The sequence below is a fragment of the Myotis brandtii genome, unplaced genomic scaffold (genome assembly GCF_000412655.1).
Source record: "Myotis brandtii unplaced genomic scaffold, ASM41265v1 scaffold48, whole genome shotgun sequence".
NCBI lineage: Eukaryota > Metazoa > Chordata > Mammalia > Chiroptera > Vespertilionidae > Myotis > Myotis brandtii.
The window spans coordinates 4886959-4910805 of NW_005368341.1; the positions used below are offsets into that span (position 1 = coordinate 4886959).

General features: G+C 36.2%; 1 protein-coding gene across 10 annotated transcripts in view; it reads right to left on the bottom strand.

The window, feature by feature from the left end:
• The window catches only part of PPP1R9A (protein phosphatase 1, regulatory subunit 9A), a 236164-nt gene that overhangs the window by 55501 nt on the left and 156816 nt on the right, over positions 1-23847 (bottom strand). For 5 of the 10 annotated variants that reach the window (XM_014547630.1, XM_014547628.1, XM_014547627.1 and 2 more), the window contains exons 6-7: positions 22955-22969; positions 5811-5966 (exon numbers count right to left, since the gene is read on the bottom strand). In XM_014547630.1, coding sequence (XP_014403116.1) covers positions 5811-5966; positions 22955-22969 — 171 coding nt within the window. The remainder of the gene's footprint in view (positions 1-5810; positions 5967-22954; positions 22970-23847) is intronic. The other 5 variants (XM_005876062.2, XM_005876061.2, XM_005876066.2 and 2 more) reach the window with 1 other exon arrangement.

Below are 23847 nucleotides of genomic sequence, written 5' to 3' on the forward strand. Positions count from 1 at the left end.
GATCCCTTGGGGGCCTAAGCCTTTAGTCAGACATCCCCTGAGGGCTCCCTGGCTGCCAGAAGGATGTTTGACTGCAAGCTTAGGCCTGTTCCCTCGGGGAGTGGGCCTAAGTTGACAGGTGGACATCCCCCAAGGGGTCCTGGACTGTGAATGGGCGCAGGCTGGGCTGAGGGACCCCCCCTTCCCCGAGTGCACAAATTTTTGTGTACCGGGCCTCTAGTCTATAATAAAAACATTATCTTAAAAAATAAAAACATGTAAAAACAATATTATCTGACCACAATGTAAGAAAACATTAAATTAATGCAAAAAATACCAATTAAAAACTGTTTCCTCATTTATTCAAGTCAAAGCAAAATGAAAATAGTAAAAATGAAAAATATAGACTTATTTGCAAAAAATGATGACAAGAAGAACGCACATTTAAATTAAAATGAAAGCTGTGGTCAAAGGCCTAATCAGAGAGAGATACATAGTTTTAAGTGCTTTTGTGTTTAAACAATAAAGTATTATAATAAATTGTTTATTGCAATACAATAGAATAAAAGAAATTAAACATTACTAAGGATAATAATGATGGAACTAATAAAAATAAGTAAAAGTAGAAGTGACTAAATTATATAGAAGAAAACTTCCAGTTTAGTACAACATAGCAAATTAACAAAAGCTATTTATTGTCTTCCCTGAATTTAACTTTGGAGATGCCACAAGAAAAAAAAAAAAGGAATACTAATGGGCTTTAGGTTGTCATTCATCAATTAACAAAAAGCTTGTGAGGCACTCTAAGACACAGATGTTTCTAGACATTTGGGGGGTAAATGAAGATCTGAAGCAAGAAAATGTCAGCAACCAGAGGTAAGCCTGCATCTAGAGGTAAATCAAAGACAATCTATTTCATTGCTCTGGAGTTTAGATATCCTGGCCACTAACTTAACCTCTGGTTCCATGTGGTAAAGGAGCCGCACTAGAACAATGGTGAATTAACATCAGGGCAGTACTGAAATCCTATCAAAGTTGGGAAGGAGTACAGGTACGAAGGAACTATGTATTCTGTAAAAAGGCATACCTATAAATATAATTAACTGAAACTCCTGAAATGCAAAAAAACTAGAGAGGAGAAGTGGATGAGAGTATGCTATGGCTATTTTTTTGTTAAATGGTAATGACAGAGCTATTGATCTGTTTTCTATAATGCTAGGAGAAAATAACTAAAGGCTGAGTGAAAGTAACTCAGAAAAAATCTCTAGAAAAAAAGAATAAAATGTTTAACTTTTAGGCAGCAGATGAAAATTTTATGTATCTAATGATAAATAGGTAAAAAGATAAAACAAAAACAAGAAGAAAAGATGGAAACTGTAAAATATGAAATAATTCAGCAGATTTAAGTTCTAATATTATAGTGATTTAAGTAAATATAAATAGGTTAAACTCACCAATTAGCTGACAAAGACTCCCAGGGAAGTTAGTACAAAGGTAAGATTTAGGAATAGGTGGACTACAGAAAACAGATTTGAATAAGAAGGTACAGAATGACTAAAAACAAAAAAATATATAGAAAATAGATGCTTTGAAGTAAATACGAAGCAAAAGAAAGGCAGTGTTGAATTTTTACAATCAGATAAATTAGAATTTGGGGTAAAATGCATCATAAGCTACAAGAGAGGTGTTGCAATAAACCATGAAGTTGTAACAATCCTGAACATATATGTACATAACAACAAAGATGTAAAATATATAAAACTATAATCGACAGAATTATAAGAAAAATACTATAGCTTTTGATTTATCATATACTTTTCAAAATTAGTTGATAAGACAAAATGCAAACCGGGCTATAGAAAAATGTGTTTGTATTATTACTCCTATGTAAATTAAAAACATATAATTTTCACACCCAAAATAGAATATGAGTGCTTTTTGCATCCATGAGGAATATTTAAACAAACCTGTTTATGAATTAAGCTACAAAAGCCTTGAAAATTCTAAATAGCTATTATTTGGAATATCTTTTCTGACCAGAGTTAGAACCCAATAACCAAAGAATAGCAAAATACAGTTCCATATGTCTAGAAAATAAAATATTCCACTAAATAATTTTTGTTAAAGAAGAAATCCCAAGAGAAAATAGATCAAAGTGACAATGGCATTCTAAATGTAAAAAATTCTGACATGTAGCTAAAACAATATTCAGAAAAAATTATACATGTAAATTATATTTACAAATACTTACAGAATGCAGGAGTTATCAAAAATAAATGTATTGGTATTGATTAATACCAATAAAGGCGACAGGATGACAAATAAAGATATTGGTAGGAAGTAATAAAATAAGTATTTAAAAATTTTTAAAGTATTTTTTAATTTAAAAAGAAAATAGGAACATAAAAGATAACATTACAGATAAAATTCTAGAAAAAACAACAACTAAAAAGTGAAACTATTCAAATAAAGAAAAGAAAGAATAAAAGAGTAACTAATTATAGATATTAAAGATTACAGTACTTTATTTTTTAATTTAATTTTATTGTTTAAAGTATTACAAATAGTAGTACATATGGAAAATTATATTATAAAATATGTTAAGAAATATGAATGCCTGGGAAATACATTTGAAATGTATTTTTGAGAAATGCAAATATATCAAAATTGGCCCAAGAAAAATCTGAAACCTTGGGTAGAGTATTAGCTATTATAAAAGGTATTTAAAATCTTCCTCCACTAAGGCACAGTTGGTTTTAAAGCTGAGTAATGACAAACTTTCAGGGAACAGTAATTTCTACCTTATGCAAATCATTAAGTCTCTTATTAAAGTCATTTCTGAAAATAGAAAAGTAAAGAAATCTTGTTAACTTATATCAAAGCGAATATAACCTTTGTGGCAGCTTTTGGTTAATCCACTCTAGTGAAGACTTTCTGTTACAGGTGGGCACTTATGTAACTAATAAGGGGACTATAAATTTTTAGAGGTCAGAAAAAAAAGACTTGAATTAAACAGTTATATTCCATAAGCTGGGATTAAAAATGTCAAAGTGATAAAAATGCCAGTTTTCTGCAAGTTAATTTACTAGGTTAATGTAATTATAATCAAAATTACAGAGAAGTTTTTTTTTCCCAAGGGAATTAATAAAGTGATTCATATGTTTTCTTGAATAAGTCAAAAAGTAAAGGAATATCTAAAGTTAGATAGACCTGATTTATTCCAACAATGTTTAAAACATATTCTAATAATACTTCAGCAAAGAATGAGAAAATGGAACAGAATATGAAGGCCAAAAGCAGTCCAGAGTGTAAACACACAAGTTCAGTAGCTAATAATGCTGAACCTCCAACAAGAGGGAAAGGGGTAAATCAGTATTTAAGAAAAGTGTGAGCCATCTTGTTAACTATTTGAAAAAATTAAGCTAATTTTTGTACACAAAAATTTCCAGTATATGCTTAATAGCATTCATTCACCAAATATTTAATCACTATCTTCCCAGGACTGTGCAAAGGCTGAGGATACAACAGTGAACAAAGCCAGAGGAGCTTAGAGTCTACCAGGGAAGATACAGAATAGGCCAAAAGCAGGACTGATGGAGATGTCAGTGTAAAGTGCTTTGCCCAAATAGCATGACATGTACTTTTGCTTGAAATAATGTAATTAAGGGAAGCCTCTGTAATATGAGACTTTGTACAGATTCCAATAAGCATGACTACCCACCTCCACCCCAGGTTTTGTGCATAATCTTATGAAAAATATCTGGTGCTATACAGTATTTGGACGTGTATCTTAATCACATAACCAAAGTTAAAACTAACAGTGGCACTGTATGAGATATAGATGCTATGTAAGAGTGCCATGTAGTTGATACTCAATGGCAATCTCCCAAATATGTTAATGCTAAATATAAAACAAAAGAAAATCAATAAATTATAAGTGAAATGGTGTGGTATTTGGTTTGAAGATGTCAGTTAATCTAGAAATCCCTTATGAGAAATGGTCCTAAGATAGGCACTGCTGTATGTAAGGGAATTCTGAGTTTTGTGAACATTACAGAATAGTGTACTTCGTTGTACTGAGACAGTCACATCTGACTTAGAACTAGGAATAGTTATAAATCATATGAAAAATCCATGTATTTTGCCTCAAGGACTCTGTGGACTATATGAATGAAAATGGTTCAACCTGACTAATAATAATGGGTGGAAAGGATTGGGCACTCTCAACTCATAAGTACATTTCTGCATCAACCAAAAAAGCCATTCTGGTTCAATTTCACATTAAATATCACAAGTCCCCCAAATATTCATATTCTTTGATTTAATAATTCCAGTGTGAGAAATTATCCTAAAGACAAGTGCAAATGTATTTACTGCAATTTTACTTTTAATAATAATAATCATAAGAAGACCTGGAAGTAAATAAAATATTCCCCCAAAAAGGAATTAGAAAGATAAATCATGAAAAATCCGTAAGATGAAATAGTGAAGAAGCATTCGTTACGGAAGAACATTTGGTGACATGGGAAAATCCTAACACTACAAATTTAAATATAAAGAGTAGGAATTTAACACACTCTATATTATATAATCCCAAATACCACAACATTGGGATTATGAGAGATTTTTTATATTTATATAATTTTGTATTTTCCAAAACTCTAAAATGAACTTAAGTTTGTTGGTTGGTTTGTTTTTACATAAAAACTTATACTTGAAAAGTATATTCACCTTGATACTGGTCTCAAAGATGTAAATTTTGTCATAGGAATTAAAAAGTCAACATTTTAGGCATATATAGCATAACATCAAAATGTACAAACTTGACCTATTTATGATATAGCAAAATTAAAAATTCCAAATGAAAATTAGAAACTACAAATAAAATCAGTAATCACAAATCTGCAATTATCAAATTTACTTTTCAAGTAAAAAAACCTCCCCGGAAGTGGTCAAGTCCCTAACAGACTTGAAACCACAGAACAGTGGTTTTCGAGCCTTCACAATGGAGGACGTTCCCTAAGACAATGAAGAATAAACTGCCTGTGGACACATTCACCACTATTTCCCTTTTAGGTCTTGGAGTTCTGAGTAGTTCAGACAGCTCCTGCCTTGAGAGCACTGATCTCAGGTTTCAAGGGGCATCTCTCAGACTCCCCTGCCTGTCTTAGACTCATGGGAGGTATCAGCAGAAAGAGAGAAGGGACTGGGTATACATCACCCTTGCCCCCAAGATGTAGTTTTTAGCAGTGGCTACACCTTACAAAGCTGCAGATGTTGAATGGCCCTCTTTCCAAAAAGGTCATCTCCCTCTTTACCATTAAGCCAAAAGATGGCAATAGCTTCACCTTCCCTTGGTAGTTCCACTAGCTTTGTTTGAAGTTCATTCACTACTTTCTTCAATTAAACCATTTGGTTATATCATCTGACTGCTGTTGGGACCTTATCTATTTTAGGAAAAGGAAAAAAAACCAACTTCTTAAAACCACTGTTTTAGAGGAAAGCTTATCACCAGGCCCCAAACTCCTATAAAACTGAAAAAATATAACATGAACTTATCATGAAAACTGCACATTTAAGCTACAGCTTGAAATTATGGAATAGGCAAGTTGTAAGCTGTCACTATGACAAATAACAAGGGTTTAAATTAATGATTGTAGAACAAGAGCCACTTAAATTTTACCTTGAAATTCAATGTGATTCAAGACAATTCTTTATGAAAAGGCTCTATTATGAAAACTGATAAATCTTACTACATTTTTCAAACAAAAATACACACTTAATAATGAAATGGACGGCTATAAAAAGTACTTTGCGGACCAGCAGCTTACCTCTTTGAACTTGTGACTGAGCTTGGTGGTGTCCAGGTCTGACGGGGAAAACATGTCCTCGTTCTCGGGCAGCTCGAAGACTTCAATGGCCATGTCACTGCCGGGAAGGGTGGGCCCCTCCTCATCCTCCTCTTCATCGGTGGCATAGTCTCCTGTCTGGAAGGAAGGGGGTTTCAGAACTCTAGCCGCCCTCCCCCAGGGAGAGATGGGTGATTTGAAAATAGTTTTTATAAAAGAGAAATAAAGTGGTAAAAGTGTAAGTAGGCTTCTAAGTCAAGCATGCCTCATGCAGCCAATGTTATAAACAGATGTTAGTTCAAAAACTCAAAGTGACATGTCTATGCCATGTATAAGTGCATTTCTGAAAAGCTACTGTCATCATCAGCATCTCTAGTATAGCAACAAGAATTGCTCTTAATCTAAGTATTTGATGGTTTTATTAAATAAAATAACTCCTTTAAATTCTCACTGCCCATGTGAATAAGTCACCCGATACTAGGCGCGCGGAAAAAGGAAGGGGAGATCAAAAGATTCACAGAATTGAAAGGGACCTTAATGAAATCCTACAAAAGTGTAGTAGATGAATTCACCTAAGCTTTAGAATGCAATCATTCTGTCTCATTTATTTAACTAATGTGGTTAACTACTGACCTAAAGGATAACCCCAAGGTTTCTAAATTTACAGTCCACATGAGTGTATTGTTTTGCCTGCAGAGTACTATGATAAATCTTAGCATTTCGTCAATGCTAAAAAAAAAAAAAAAAATTCACATAATACTCTAGGTTTCCAGTTTTTCTTGAGAAAGCACATTATAACATGATAACAATTAGCCAGAGTCAGCAGTAGTTACCCCTTTTGGCTGGGTCACACACTTTCTAATACACCACAACTTCTGCAACTCCATATTGTTCCATGCTGTTACCTTCCCTCCTTCATGATATCCGCAGGCCCCTAAGGTATCTAAGTTCATGACCCTGGGATAAACGTTCCTCCTCACCACTAACTTCCTTAATATTAAAAGGTAGCTCTGCTCCTGGCAACATCGGGCTATGAGATGCTAATTCAAAATAACTGTTTGAGATCTATAGCTTATGATATAATTGAAAGATAAATCACTGATTCAACAAAAAACAAAGTTCATTTAATTCATCTTTGCTCCTTCAGGTAGTCCCATCTAGAACATAAAACAGATAAGAAGAAATATTGCCTTTAAAAAAAAACTTTCATAAACAGTGTAGTGAGTGATCTATTCCTTTGGTTAAATTGGCTTAGCATCTGATTGCTTTTTTCTTTTTTTCTTTTGGTTCTGTGCAATGCTCTTGCTAGAGCTGAAACTCCATTTCTTTCACTATGTTTGCATCTGAAGGAAATATGATCATGAACCTCAATGTAATAATTCCTCATGTCTGGAAGATCACTATTAAACTGCCGTTCCGACTTCTCCTTTTGAGGTAAAACAACTGCAGAATTCTCATGGGTCTCAGTCTATGTGATTATCTCTGAACCTGTATTCTGATTCTAAGTTTTCCACATTTCTCTTAAATCATGGAGCCCAGAAGTAGACACAATTTCTAGTAAGGAATCCGAGGGCCATTGTTCACAATGAACAAAGTGTCTTGGCATCTTCAGACTCTACTTCCCACACAGAGGTTATTATCATGAAGACCTTGACTGGGGTGGTATTTGTATAACAGGACTCACCAGAAACCAGTGTTTAAAAAGTCCAAGCTATAACTACCATTCCCAGTGTCCTAGGCCCTGACAGGAAAGGTAGCTGAAGAGTGGGGCTGGTTGGTTCCAGAGAGCTCCCACTTGTTGGTATAATTAGATCCTACAAATCTTAACAGAACTCTTACTCTAGATTTGATACGGGGTGTGTTTTGTTTTTTTTTCTGTGATAGTCTGTAAATTAATTCACCTCCAATTTCTATATGTATTTAGAACCAATAGAAACTTTATAAATCCAGCTGATGTTAATCAGTAGGAATGTAGCAGGGCTGGTACGTGCACAATCTCAAGACACCTTGCTGAGAGTTTTGATTTAGAGACATAAAATGCTGTGCTTGTTTTTAACCCTATAATTATAACTAGAAGCACAGCCACACTTTTATTATGAAGGCCTAAACCAGGTATATAAAATTTACGTCTATATCATCAATGTGATGAATGTCATGAGTGACTCAATAAAATCTTCAGCTAAATTTAAAGTCTGACAATGATGTAGCACATTTTAAACATACAAGTTGAAATGTACATTATCTTCATAAATGTACGTTATTAAGAAGTCTTCCTCTTGATTCTTTTTTTTGACTTCGCCAATTTTCTTTCTGTCTCAATATCCAAATTACCTGCAACTCTGCTAAAATACTTTTTATTTTTCATTGCATCTTTTTATTTACTAACATTGCTCTTTCTAATTAGTATTATAAGCATGCTGAGGATCAGATATGTCTTTTATTGTCTTGATTATATGAATTACTTATTAGAGGCTCTGGATAGGGCATTTAAAAACTCATGTTGCTGTTCTCCCTCACTGATCAGTTACTGTTCCCATCCTGAACCAGCTTTAGACTAAAGGAGGCATTTACTACAGAACCTCAAACATCTAGGAGTTTAACAGTTACATCTAGTAGACTAAGAATAATGTGTGCATCTGATTCTTTTATCTACTTTGAAAATAGGCATTACTTTTACAGTAAATCTGCAAGTGAAATAAATTACATAGAATGATATGTCAGCAGAATTCCATAAACCTCAAAATTAGATTGAACTGAATCTGAAGTTTACAAAGGATGATGGACAATGATGTAGAAAAAAGCAACTGCTACAACAAAGTATTCCATCGGCATCCAGTTCCTTATCTTTATTTCTAGCCAGTTTCAACATCTTTCATAAAAAGACTCTTGAAGGGTTCTTTGTCCCAACTTGCAAGTGCACTTTAAATGAGGCAAGAATAGTTCTTCATGTAAGGAATGAAGGGACAGTACATGTTCCTTTTCATCTCCTTGTTTGCCTTCTTGCTTATTAGCTTATACTTTTTAATAACCCCCCCCCCAAAAAAAGGGGGGGGGCAAAAAATTAACAACAATTATTTTTATAACTTACTGTGTGCCTGACACTGTACATTTCTTAAAAACTGGATGATATGGGTTATTACTATGCCATCTTAATTTGAGGAAACTGAGACTCAGAGACTTTACCCAAGGTTAGACATTCAATTATGTGCTTGAAGCTACATCTAACATATTCCAAAGCCCATGCTCTTTTTCCTATGCGATGCTGCCTGCAGTCTACATGAGCTAAAGCTCTGCAGATAAAAAAACCAGAAATACATTCCTTTCATATTTCCCCAGCCAAAACCCTAGTGCATAATCCTGTTGTGTTGAGATTCCCCTTCCACATCTTTGAACATTATCATTCAATTCACTTTGAAGATGTGAAGAGTGTCTCTGATGAGCTCCAAAGTTCTTATCCTCTTCTTTTCTCTCATAACATGCTCACCCTGGGCAAGAGCATAGAAATCTCCTTCAAAAGATTTAGCTTACGGACTGGCTGACTGATGTTTCACGCACTCTTTCTTGTGTAAACCAGAACTATAGCGTACAGTCTGTAGAATTACTGCAGTGTCTTAAAGTGGACAAAACCCCTATTTGCAAGGCAGAATGAGTGTAACATTCCGCTAGGTGTCTATGGTTTATATCTCTTACATTTCCTTCTCACATCTAATTTTCTTGAGCTACCAGTCTTTACTGAATCTTCCCTAAGCATTTTATCTCATTTTCACAGACACACTTCCTTTACACTCATATTACTTACAGAATTAGATATTTCATTAAAATACACATTTATAATAATAAGTAGAGCTGTTCTGCCTCTTAGTAAACATGTAACTTTTGACTGGTGGGGGCAGAAGCGAGTGGACATACTAGAGCCCTAACACCCAGGAAGGCTGCGGATCTCAGCCCGGGTTGTACAGAGGAACAGACAGATCTGTTATGTTGGTGAGGTTGTTAAATGGCGACCAATGAAAGAATCTTGGTTTTGAAGTTGCCCAGGCCTATGTTCAAATCCTGGCTCTGTGATAACAAGGTTGTCATGAGATTAAATCAGATGGCGCCTGTAAAGTGTTTGTGAAAGTCCGGCACATGGTAGGTGCTCAAAATGAGCAATTGCAGCTTGTTGCTGCTGCTGGTACTAATACTGTAACAGCAACATGCTAAAGCTCTCCAATCTACCTCATATCCGGACATCTGCTAATATAATGTCCTAAACGACCTCGCCACTAGTCTTTTATAAGCAAATCGGTCAGTCATTTCTGAAGTAAAATGTCTCTATCCCGTAAACTTGCTCATCCTCTTATATTCCCGGTTTTGAAGTAGATACCAGCTTCTATCCCAGAAAACATCCAGGCCTCTGTTCTCGTCATGTAACTGGATCCCCTCCTACCCCAGTGATCAGAAGTGAATATCCATCTACTTAGCACATCCTGTGAAGCTGCAGCCTTAAGACTCTTCTAATTCAACCCTTTATGTTTCTGCTACATGTCTTATATCACTCATAAAAGTTGGCTATTTGAGAGTGCTGGGTAGGGTTTATTCCTGCAATGCCAGGGTGGCTAGCACACTGCTTGGCACATAGAAGGCACTAAAGAAATGTTTGCTGAATAAATTAATAGTCATAGCTACATCTGCATAGCATGGCAGAGCCTAATTTTCCTGCTAATTCTCAGCTTTCAAGTAAGAAATACAGTGAAGCACAGCTGTAGCTGAGGCCCAAGTGACCCTTTGGGGGATTTTCTCTTGTTGTTAGGCTCAACCATTAGCAGTAATTTTTGCTGTAGCAATGTTTGCTCTGGTAAATTCAGGGAAACTAAATGGTGCTAATCATAAAAATAGCCTTAATTACGCAGTTTGTGTTGGCATTTGTTTATCGGATTTGAATTTGGTTATGTATATTTTCAGACTCAGTTCTGTGAATGAATAGGAGAGAGTTGCTTTTTATCTAGAGAAGAAAAGACCTCAAACTAACACTTTAATGTTTAAAATTCCTAAATCTGTGCCAACCATCCAGATGGTTTTCAGCACAGTATCCCCTTCTCTGCAAAGGCCTCCCTCTCCATTTGCTGTCAGTTGACTTCTGTGTGCCCTAGTTTTGTAATGTGAGGCCACTTAGTCTCTTTTAACGTCATTTGCTCATCTCTAAAGTGGAAATAACAGCAGCTTCTTCCTAAGTCTGGTGGGAGAATTTCCAGTAGTGATAAATTCAGAGTACTCATCACAGTGCCTGGAGTATGCTCCACGAGTAGACGGCTTTGTGATTCTGTTCTGTTCCCCTTCCCTGGCCTCTCCAATACAAGGCCACAGAGCAGCACACCGAAACAGAGCATGGGCTGTGCGGCTGGAGAGATCAGGGCCCTCAAACAGAAAGAACAATGTTATGGCTGCATGATGGTGGCAAGTTCTTTAGCTGGTAGCTGTGGTGCTCTCCTCTTCTATAAAATGGTGCAAAAGATACCAATCTCGTGGGGGTACTGATAGGATCCAAAGAAACAAAATATGTAAGACATCCCAATGACCCCTGGCCCATTCCTCCTCTCACTTACCAAGTCACTCAAAATGTTCTTGTCACTCAAAATGTTCTTCTCGCCCTCACCGGTTTGGCTCGGTGGATAGAGCGTCGGCCTGCGGACTGAAGGGTCCCAGGTTCGATTCCGGTCAAGGGCATGTACGTTGGTTGTGGGCATATCCCCAGTAGGGGGTGTGCAGGAGGCAGTTAATCGATGTTTCTCTCTCATCAATGTTTCTAACTCTCTATCCCTCTCCCTTCCTCTCTGTAAAAAATCAATAAAATATATTTTAAAAATTGTTCTTCTCAATCTCTATTCTCAGAATGTTTTCTGATATTTCACTCTATTTTTACTGTTTGGGCACCAAATCAAGAAACATCTGAAGATCAGTATCTAGGTCACCAAGATGGCCTTCTGCACTCCCTGCCTTAAGGTGCTTAGCTCTTCAGGACATTGATAATACAGCTGACAAATTATTCTTCCTAAAATTTCTGACCAGAGAGAGTTACAATTTACCCACAAAATCTTTTGTAACAACTCAAACTCATCTTTCCCTTCCTAAAATGTTCAATTAATTGTGATAGACCATTCATGGAGTAGCATTTGATTTTATAATATTTTGAAGCCTTTAGTCCTCCCCTCTCTTCCTTTTAGAAAATATACTCCTCAAATGGAGGGACTTAATTTCCCAACATGGCAGGCAGGCTCTGCAATGACCCCTAAGGATCCCTCTTTCTGGGTAATCATCCTCTTGTACAGGCCCTTACCCTTGAATGCAGACTGGACCTAGAGACTCACTTCTAACCACTGGAATAGTTTACAGAAAGGCTGGTGTGACTTGCATCTCTTTTGTCTTCTTGCTCTGAAGAAACAAGTGGCCATATTGTGGGAAAGGCCCACATCAAAAGGAACGGATGTTTCTGGCCAACAGCCAGCAAGGGCCTGGAGCCTGCCAACAGTTCACACGAGGGAGCTTGGGAGTGGATGCTCTGTGTTCTGCCAACAGCTGTGTGTGAGACTGGGAGCGGATCTTTCCCCAGCTGAGCATTTAGATGACTGCAGCTCTGGCTGACACCTTATTTACAGCCTTGGGAGAGATCCTGAGTCAGAGGCATCCAACTAAACTGACCCACAGATACTGTAATATGTAAATATTATTTATTTTTAAGTTGCTAAGTTTTGGTGGTAATTTGTTATACAGCAATAGGAAGGGGATATAGTAAATACAGAAAAATGGGAAAGTAGCTTTGGAACCAGGCAATGAATGAAGGCCGGGAGGATTTTGAAGGGTATGTTAAGCAAGCCTAAGTTGCCTTGAACAGACTATACATGGAAATCTGGGAGGGGATCCTTGTTGTGTAGTGGCAGAAAGCTTAGCAACGTTCTCACCTTCCATAAGGAGAAAGTAGAAAATGTCCCTAGTGACCTGAGTGATTCTAAAATTAAGAAATGGATTCCAAACTAAGTTCAAACCCAGGGTACTGCCAGGAGAACATGGTCTAAAAATGAAGCAGAGGTGTAAGCAAAACATCTTTTGTTAAGAATTGTGAGCTTAGGAAGCCCACATTTTTAATAAGGCTGTCCACTAGACAAACATCATTGAAAAGATAATCTGGAACAAAGGCCATCAGTGTCTCTGCTCACAAGGCATGCAGAGAAGTGAGAGACTGTCTCCAAACAATGTCTACCTTCGTTTCTATACCATCTTGGCTTCTGGTGAATTTTCCCATGAGTATGATATTCTCTCAGCTGCACTGAACAGTGTGACCAAGAGTGGCTAGGACCAAATCCATCCTGTATCGCACTGCATAAAGAGCACTATTAAAAGATCTCTAAGCAGCAGAATGAATCTAACCTGCAGTACTTAGATCAACCATGTTCCCCAAGACCTCCAGACCCTACTGGCTAAAGAAATACCATAAACCATCAGGGTCTACCATAGAAACCCAGTTGGCTTTCTCCTTAAAGTTTCTTCACTGGCCTTTCCACTTGTCTAAAGTATTAATTCAGACATAGTAGGATGTATCAGTGATTGCAGACTTGGTATTGGTCCACAAGAAGGAAATCCAGGGTTCAGGGCAATTCTATTATCCATAATAACCTTGGCCAGCTAGTTGAGGTTTACCTGAATGCCTTCTAAAATTGAAGTGGTGTCACTGATCACATCATCTAAAGTCAGTCAAAACTTGTACCACTTTATCTTATTAAATGAGTCCCACCCTAAGAATGGGTGGCAGGATGCATATTAACTATTCCTCAGGAAAGCAACCCTGGGTAACCAAGAATAGCCTCATTTTAGAGGGATCTGTGGATCAGCTGAAGATGATCTAAAGATGGTGTTTTTAAAAAACACAAAGGCTTCTTATGACCAACACAGTTACATGAATAGCCCAAAGAGTTTGATCAATTGCCACAGTTTGTTTCCATGGTTTGCCATCCCAGACTTTCACCTGTCAGTCTGTAATTTTCCAAGTGACCAGCTAAGTCATTGATAATATTTCATGAGTCAGTAAAAAGATAACAAGGTTTATCATGGGGAGTTCAGGCCAGAATTATGAGAATGCCCTTCAATTCTGCCAACTGATTGAACAAAGTGACCAAATCTATTTCTGGGTGAGCATAGCTGGTGCTGAGGCTGGAAAGTAGTAGGCAGCTTAGCTGAACCATCAGTGAACCAAGCCCATGCATTAAGGCAACCTCTATGAACTGAAGGCCTCACTGAGCTAGAGGCCTTGTTTCTAGAGGTAAAGTTTCCCTGAATTGGAAGCTATACTTGTTCAAGTAAATCTAAGGTGCTATTGGGTCAGAATGGCAACTTACCATGTCCATGTGATAAGCAGGGGCCCTTCCAATCTTACTGGTCAGAGAGTTCAAGTTGACGAATCTCAAACTGAGATAATTCAGGTAAGAGAGTCACATGGCCCCATGAATCAGGCTTCAATTTCAGTTTCCATAAGAATTTAGTAGAAGATTAATAGCTGCCCCGCTGCCTCGTGTGTGCATGTGTGTGTGTGTGTGTGTGTGCGCGCGCGTATGTGTGTGTTTTGGGGGGGAGGTTGTTGTTTTTGTTTGTCTTTTTGCATCAGACATGTAGTGTTGTGTTGGGAAAAGGCCGGGTGTTCTGCCAGTAAGCTGTGATTTCCCCTTCTCTTCCTGGGATTCTGTATTGTTTCTGGACCACATGGGAGAAAACAGGGAGAGTGCTCTATATGTCCTACTATTCCTGCTCTACGTGTGCCAATCCCTGAATGGGAGATCTCCATTTTGGCACTAATGGGACAAAGAAGTGCAGGCATATAACACATCAATTCCATTATATGTCTAACAGTGGAAACATTAACAGCATTACCTTGCATTTGCCCAAAGGTCACATCTACAAGACCAGTATTCACAGAACAATAAAGTTTGGGTGCCTCCCTCTCAAAGTTCCCCAGCATGTTCAAGGGGTTCATGTAGCATTTGGTCTCTCTAGAGAACAAAAAGATCTCAGGCCTAGCCGTAGCCATCTTTCTCCTTAAAGTCAGAATAGAGAGAGGAAGCAGCAAGGGGCATGGGAGCAGAGAGCAGCTTTGTGCCAGTAATAAGGTACAGTAGTTTTCAGTTTTGAGCAGTGCAGTGATTACTCATGTTTTAACCAAACTTCCAATGTCCACCTGAAGCAGTATATAAGGTGAGTCATCATTATGAACACAATCTATTTAGATTTGGGGAGTCTGACTCAGAAGCCATAGCCTTGACTCTCACAACAGGGACTCTGTTATAGAGGAAATCTCAATCTGGAGTCTAATTATGAATCTGGTTTGAACATAAGGGATGGTGAAGTTTTCTAAGGTGGTGAGGCTGACAGAATTTAGAACAGTTTCACCAGTATTATAAACCAGTTAGGACCCAAATACTCATCAGTGGTTTCTCACATGAGTTTGTCTATCTCAAGAAAATCTTCTTGACAGGACCAATATTCCCTTAGAGCAGCAAAGACCCTCTACAAAAAGCTGAGGTCTTTTGCTGTCTGAATTAATGTAAAGTTGGCACAATAAACTACAATAGAGGTTGAGTTGAAAGGCAGCCCAACTGTTGCTATTTCTCCTTAACTAACATTATATGCCTTGCCCCATTATCTCTTCAGTGAACCAGCCAGAGTTCTAAAGATTTACCAGGCTTCTTGCCATGGCGTTTGTAAATTCCCTCCTTTCATGCTCAGTGTGGGTGTGTTTCTCTGTAAGTATTGTCTGAGCAAGGTTAGAACTTTCCTCTAACCCAGAATTGTTCTACATACTAGCTGATATAGTCCATCATGATTTTTGTGCTGACACCTCAAGCCACACTTTCCAAAGAGTGATGAGAATAGGGCCAGATAATGTCTACACACATAGACATGACAAGAGAGGACCCCAGAGCATAGGTAACCTGCATCTTTTATAACAGGCAGCATTACTGCCCTTGCTCCAGAGGGAAAGACTATCTCTATCTCCAAGGCTGTGTTCATACACAAACACTTGAAAAGATAGTTCCGATCAAAGAGCATTTCTGCCAATTATTATTTAATGGAAAAAAATTTAGAAATTCAGCTGATTTTTCAAGTTTCTAGAATATTATTCAATTTACCTTTTCAAAGACTTTCCAACCACTATTCCTTTCTATATACTCTACTCTGCAGGTAAACTGGCCTTTTTATTTCTTTGAATATATACAATATTGCGTTGGTTTCTCCATTATAGAAAACAAACAAAAATAACAAAAAACTTCTTGCAATCAAATTTGAAACCATGAATCTCAAATTCATGCTTTTACTTTGTATGTCTTTAGTTGTGATGATTCTTTTACACTATGGTTATCTGGTCTTTTGACAGGTTGCCTTGAAAATGATTTAAATTCCTTACCATATATACTTATTGTTTCCACAGCAAAATAGCAAGCTTCTTGGAAGCATAAACTATATTTTTCCATGACTCAATAGTCCCAGTTCAATTCCTCTTAATAATGTTACCCACTTACTAAGACATAAATGTTATTGTCTTTAAGTCCCTGATAAATATATTCTATGTGAGGAGGGAACCAGTGATCCCTATTTTTCCCACTGAGACCCAGAACTGAACAGTCAACAGACCAAAGTAGACCTCTGTAATTCAAATGTCACACTGCAATTTCAAGTTGGCAGCCTTCCTTGAGTTTCATTTTTCTTTCCAAGGAAACAATGAAGCACTTGTTCTAATGCCAACAGAAGAACTGTGGGAAGAGACTAAGAGATTTGTATTTCCTTGAATTTTATCTGCAGAAGAGAACAACTACAGTGACCAAAGTGATACATATTATCATTGTTTTAATAATTCTATAATTATACAACTAATTAAATCTTGGAAAATATGGTGTGTTCATATAAAAACTGACTCATATGATTACAAAAATGCTAATAGGTTATTAAATAGAACCAGAACCAGCAGTTTTATATATATATATGTATATATATATATTATATATTAGTATAACATATATATTATAATATATATTATAGAATATATACTAAACAATAAACAAAATCAACAAAAATGTCATTGATGGTATTTCTATGGATTATCTATCAATTGATAATAAAAATAAATCAATCTTACAAATTTCTTGGAGGGAGAATAATTCAACTCCTTTCCTCATTTTGGATATCTGGTCGTTCTTGGCAGCAATACCTTTTTGCAAATCTCTGCAATACCAGGACTTTATATCCGTTTTCCTGGCATCTTTAAACTGGACAACTCCAGGTCTGATTGCAGCTAACCCCTTCCCCACAAACTCCCATAAGCCTAGATTGTCTATCATGCATATTCTGTTTCAGTAGGTCTGAGGCTCAAGGTAGAAATCTACCATTTTAAAGAAGTATCATGAGATCCTCACATTGAGGCAAGTTTGAGACACAGGTTCTTAAGTCATTTTGTAAGTCCTTGAAGAGCAGGAACTATTCATTTTATATCTACATAACTGCTAAATCGAAGCAATTCTACATGGCAGATTTTAACCTTTTTCATTAAATATTGAGTTGATACAGGGTACTTTGTAACATATAGAAAATATAATGAATAATGTTGTAACCACCACCAATGAACTAATAACCTAGTTCAAGAGCAGAAGCAGAACCACTGCATTTTAATTATGGTCCTCTGTATGTGTGTGTGTCCTTGAATCTATTTCAAACACTTACCCTGCAGAGCAAATCTGCTTTTATCACTCTTAATTTTTTCTAGTTTTTAAAATATTTTTATTATAACTAAACAACATGTTATTTTTTTACAAGATTTTAAACTTTGTATAAATGAAATCATATTGTTTGTATTCTTCTGTGCCTTTTTGTTTTTAATGGTACACTCCTCAGAGTCCACCAGTTGTTGTGGCTTGTTGAAATAACTTCTGTATATTACTCCTCTGTATGACTCTACTACAATATATTTACCCTTTCTCTTGTTGATAAAGATATCAGTTGTACCCAATTTTTTTCTATATTAAAAACAATATTATACATTTATTATAGCTCATGTGCATAATGTGTTTAGTAAGAAATATAATTGTTGATTCACTTTACTAGATAATGGCCAAAGGTTTTTCAAAGTTGTTGGGCCAATTTATGTTCCTATGTGCAGAGAATAAGAGGTCCTTTTACCCCACATTCTCGCCCAAACGTAAAATATCCCATTTAAATCAATTCGGTAGGTATGACATATTTCATTTTGGTTTTTCATTTCTACATCCTCATTGCTTATATGGTTGGGCATCTTTTTATATGTTTCAGAAAAAGAAAAAAAAACTGACTTCTCTTTTCAACCTCCTCTCTCTTACTGGCAGCTAAAGATAATGATAATTATTTTAATTATAGTATAACACATTTTTAGACATTTTGGCATGTCCACCATATAGACCATGTAAGTAAGTACTATGATAATTTAAAGATGTATGTATTTTTTTTTAATTAAGAACGTTGTATTAAAAGAAAATTGCTGGATTTAAAAACAATGTAAGTTACTGTGTATGCTGTATTATACCAACATCATACAGCTCTGTTCTTAGATGTCTTTTGTTTCCCTTTAATATGAATTACAAAATATTTAAAGTGTTAGGGGTTAAAAACATCCGTGGTTAAATATTAGGAAGTGAGTCCAGTTCTGCAACTAAGATATGTAGACTCAAGTTTCAGAATTAAATGTTATTTTTCAAACAATAACCCTCAAACTATTATTCAACATTCACAACACACAGCTCTAGAGAAGATCTTGTGAGCATAAAGCTAGTTAATAAGACAGAGACTATTTCATTTCACACACAAAGCAGGAAGGTACAGATAAGCATTATTCCCCACCAGAAAACAAACCTTAAGGAAATAGTTGTTATTGTTATTGCAGTTGCCAGACACTCCTTGCAAGTCAGCCACCGTGTTCTAAAATAGTTGACAACAAAAATTAAAGAAGGATTTACCCCACTAAAGAGAGCAGCCTAATGGTAAAGGATAAGAAACAAACCACTGACGCTCCAGTGCCTGCTGTAGCACACACTTTCAAGAACTAAGAGAATGCCCCCACTCTTATAAACACAGAATAAAGTCAATTCACATTGTTAAAAAGCCATCCATAATAACTGCAATCTCTTGTTCACACAACACAAGCTGTTTTCAACCAGGAACAGCAAACAGCATGAGTCAAATATAATGCTATCCCTTTAATGCTTTTCACATAAAAATTCTATTCTTGTAAACCTTTTAACACTTGTGCAAACCATAGCTTCCATTATATTTTTGCCTTCGATTATTACATTAACACAAGCAATGAAAATGCATATACATGTAGGTAGCTGCTCCAAATTGTATTCAGTACTTTTAAAGATTCTAAAAAATTAACTAATATTGTTATAATATAGTTATAATGATATTAATTTCCAGTAATGGAAAGAAATTATAGAAAGATTGAATTATGTTTTAAAAAAATGGGGCCTCCATTACTGGAGTGATGATTAACATAGTTATGAACTACTGCCTAAAGAGACTTTGAAATGCCATCTATAATCTAAGCCTTTAAAATGTAATAAATAGTATAGTTTAAAAGGATACAGAAAGAGGCAAAAGCAAAATAATCAGATAACTTTAAATGTGCATGTAAAATAGCTCATTTTAATGTAAATGACCATATTTATTTTCTAATTTAAAAAAGTGGTACAGTACCAGTTCAGACTTCATTTCCAGTCTGAGCCCACAGCGTTTCACATTGCAAAATACTCTCTGATAGAGATGCCCCAAATATGCATAGGAGACACACAGTACACAAACCATGCCAGAATTATATCATCTCACCACTCAAATGCTAAAGATTGATTGTTGTGGAGTATGACGGGAGATTTAACTTGTTATTGAAAATTAAAATCTAGTTGAAAAATTTACCATACCCCAGAATTTCATGGGACAGTGTTAACTGTTTGAGGGTTTTTACTGAAATCCTCCATGGTTACTTTTCAGATTGTTAAAAAAAGAAAAAAGAAAAAAAGAAAGAAAGAAAAAGGAAGGAAGGAAGGAAGGAAGGAAGGAAGGAAGGAAGGAAGGAAGGAAGGAAGGAAGGAAGGAAGGAAGGAAGGAAGGAAGGAAGGAAGGAAGGAAGGAAGGAAAGAAGGAAGGAAGGAAGGAAGGAAGGAAGGGAAATGAACAATAATTCTATTAAATCCAGAAATGCAAACACTAAACACAGATCTACATTTAACATTTTTCAATTTTTCAGATATTTATCTTCCTCTTCTTTGTAGGATCTCTTTTATTCTTTAGCCTTTAGGTAAAACCATTTTCACAAGCCATTTTTAAAAGCCACTTTTAGCCTTTAGGTAGAGCCATTTTAAAAAGCCACTTTGCTTTTAAAGAATCAGAATGTTTAACATTGAGTGTAAAAAGATATAGGAATGCAAATTATGTTGAATTGGCTGTTTGCTTATTATAAACTCTTCTAGTTTAAACACTTGGAGAAGATAAGCCTACAAAAATGCAGAAATTTAGAGTTTGGAATTATCTCTATATTTTAATTCTTTTGGAGTATCATTTATGCTTTCCTAAAGCATTAAGCCAGATATATCTAAGCACACACAATACATGATAAAGTAGTTTTAATCCCAACTATGGTTCCACTGTACTTTCACAATTTCTGGATATATTTATCACATTACAATGTTTTCCCTGTAGACAATTCAAGCAAGCAACTCCCCTCTGTCAATGTGACAAGTTCCAAGTTAGACTCAACCTTGGATGATTTGACCAAAACCAGAAGCTATCTATCCTTTGTAGACAATGATGATCTAAATACTGGCGCTGGAATTACTTGGATGAACTTGGTTGTTCTGCATTTAATTAGAGGTTTTCCTCGCTGGCCCAGGGAATGTCACAGGGGATACTGTCAAATAAAAATGATTTTATCTTTGAAATCACAGAATTATTCTATAAATAGGAAGCATGAGAAACCAAATGATTGATTATATAATTCAGGATTAACAAAGATATGTAAATCAATGAATTGCTCAAGTAGATATCAAATTAACTAAATTATTCAAGGGCCATTTACCCACTGGATAACCAGTATTGATTGATTTCATTTCCATTACATTTTTTGGACATTTTACTTTTTATTAACAGAGAAAGAGAGTAAATAAAAAATAGGGACACAACACTCAAATCAATTAAAAAATATTTGGTAGCATTAGTAAAAGAAATGAATTTAAGTCACATAGATAACGTGTTTACACAAGAGTGACTTTTAATCATTTGTACAGCTTTCATCTCTCCTATGCACAGAAAATTAACAGTTGGTTTCAGCTTGGCACACTTGGGTGAGGTGGTGTGGAACAGCAAGAGAGGGAGTACATAAGTCAGAGAGGAGCATGAGTGAGAGAGACAGAGGAAAAGGCTCTGTGACCATTTCAGTAAAGTGAGGGTTACTTGGAGTAACATAGTAGCACCTGATTTCTATTTCTACAATATTTTGTAAAATGTTTGTATACTCTTTAAGTCCTATCTTCATAGGATACTTATGGATTAAGCATTTGCCTAGAGTAAAAAACCCTCTAAGAATTAGATTCCCTTATTATTAGAAACTAGAGGCTTGGTGCACAAAATTCGTGCAGGGCGGGGGGATGTGTCCCTCAGCCCAGTCTCCACACTCTCCAATCTGGGATTCCTCTCACAATCCGGGATTGCTGGCTCCCAACAGCTCGCCTGCCTGCCTGCCTGATCATCCCCTAACCACTCCCCTGCCAGCCTGATCGACACCTAACCACTCCCCTGCCAGCCTGATCGATGCCTAACTGCTCCCCTGCCAGCCCAATTACCCGCAACTGCCCTCCTCTGCCGGCCATCTTGTGTCCACATGGGGGCAGCCATCTTGTGTGTTGGAGTGATGGTCAATTTGCATATTACCCTTTATTAGATAGGATATAGGACAGAGTCACAGAATGAAATTCTTAAAAGATACTCCCTCACCTTAAACAAGAGCCCTCTCTGCAGCATCTCGTTACCCAATTATCTGTGTGCGCCTAAACACGGCAGACCCCTCAGTCCACTCTGTTCAGAAAGAGCAGCGTGGTGCAGAGTCCAGGCCTTGGAGCCAGGAAGATCCCTCTTCCCATCCGAACTCTGCCAACTACCAGAAAAAGCTTCAGTTGCTGCATTTCTAGAGAAAAAAAGAATCTCTTCTGTTTGCTGTAAAGATACATGAAATTATGTGGGGAAAGGCACCTTGCCAGGTGGCCAGCACTGAATACTTACTTACCCCTGTTCCCCCTGAAAAGATCTGCTTAAGTGACAATCAACTCTGCTTTCCTTACAAAAACTGGCAAAAAAAATTTATTTGATGTTTTTTAAGTATAAATGTTGAGTAACAAACATTCCTTTTGCATTTACTAAAATTATTACATTAGAAAATAATATACAAAGATATGTGTATATCTATATTCATATCTATATGGAGAAAGAGAGAGAGGGGGAGGGAGAGAGAGAAAGAGAGAAAGAGAGAGAACGAGCACTTTACCTGTTTGAATTGAAAACTTCTGGGAGATGAATGTGATTTCATTCCTATGTACTGGAAGAAGTACGTAGTATGTGATCTAAAAAATTTCACTTGACGAACCTTAAAAACTATTTTACTTTCCCTCTTTCCTTGTTTCACCAGATGCTTTATTTCATAGGCTCATGGAATATTAGAAGCTGGAAAAAATTCAGAGATTTATCCAATTCCCTGTGCTCTACAGCCAGAGACACGGAGGCCCACAGAGACCAGAAAGCTTGGTCTCCTCAGTCCACCACTGATGTCACCCCTACTCCCTGCACCTCAGCTCCAAATTCTTTCTAGCAGAGTGAGCAGGTAAAAACCAGACCTGCAGAGATGATTCTACCATCCTAAAATAGACTTGTAGCTAAAGCAAATTAGTATGTCTGCTAAAACATAAAACACTAGCACAAAGAATGGAAGACTAGGTAAGATGAACGTTCAACCATCTGAGGAAAACACTTTTTTAGTTTCTAAATCCAAGATACATTTTCATATATAATATCTCAATATAATAAAAAATACTTGCCATTTCCAATGAATTCTGCAAGTGAATAAATAAAATCAACAAAATAGGATTATGAGAGACTTTTACATGAAGACTTTCTAGCATGTACTCTTTGATCAAAAGTTAACTAATGCACCATTTAAAATTTTCTACTCTAAGAAATGGAGAGTACATCCTCATTATACTACAAGCACATGAGAAATTAATATACATTTGGGTTAAAACATCCAGATTAAAAATACATTAAAATATTTGAATGTCTGTTTATTAATCTTCACTACATTTTGGCCAGGAATGTAAAAAGTTCTGAACATAGAATAAATTCAGATGAATAGAGGCTGAACATATGAAGTTGCACTGTCCTTGTATCAGCTGGGATAAAGAATATTTATTTTACCTGAATATTTACTATGTTTATGAAGTATGAAATACTACAACTAAATTGCTGATGGATTTTTTGATATGCCAATATGAAACACATGCACATTTAAAATAAAGCATGTTGTCCCATTATATCAATGTACGCTTGGCATTTACATTAGAAATAGACCAGCATCTGTATTATATTACAACACACAAGGGTTCCCGACAGCCGTTTTCACTTGGGGGTTAGCTTCTATTCATTTACTTGATCTTCTACAGAGAACAGGATGCAAAATTATTCCAATATGTATCTACTCTCTGGAATATGTGCTGGTGGGAAAGCTTTGTTCTGCATTGTGTTAGCACAAATCATAGCGAGCAGATCCAAGGAACTTTCTCTTCCTGGACAAAAAGAAAAGCTTGAAAACCTCAGTGATTTTTAATGCTTTTCTGCGTTTGTATGTGTGTGCTTTTTCACGTAAATGTTTACTGATTTTTTTTGAAAAAGCATTATATACTGGCTGAAAATTTGATAAAAATTGCAAAAACAT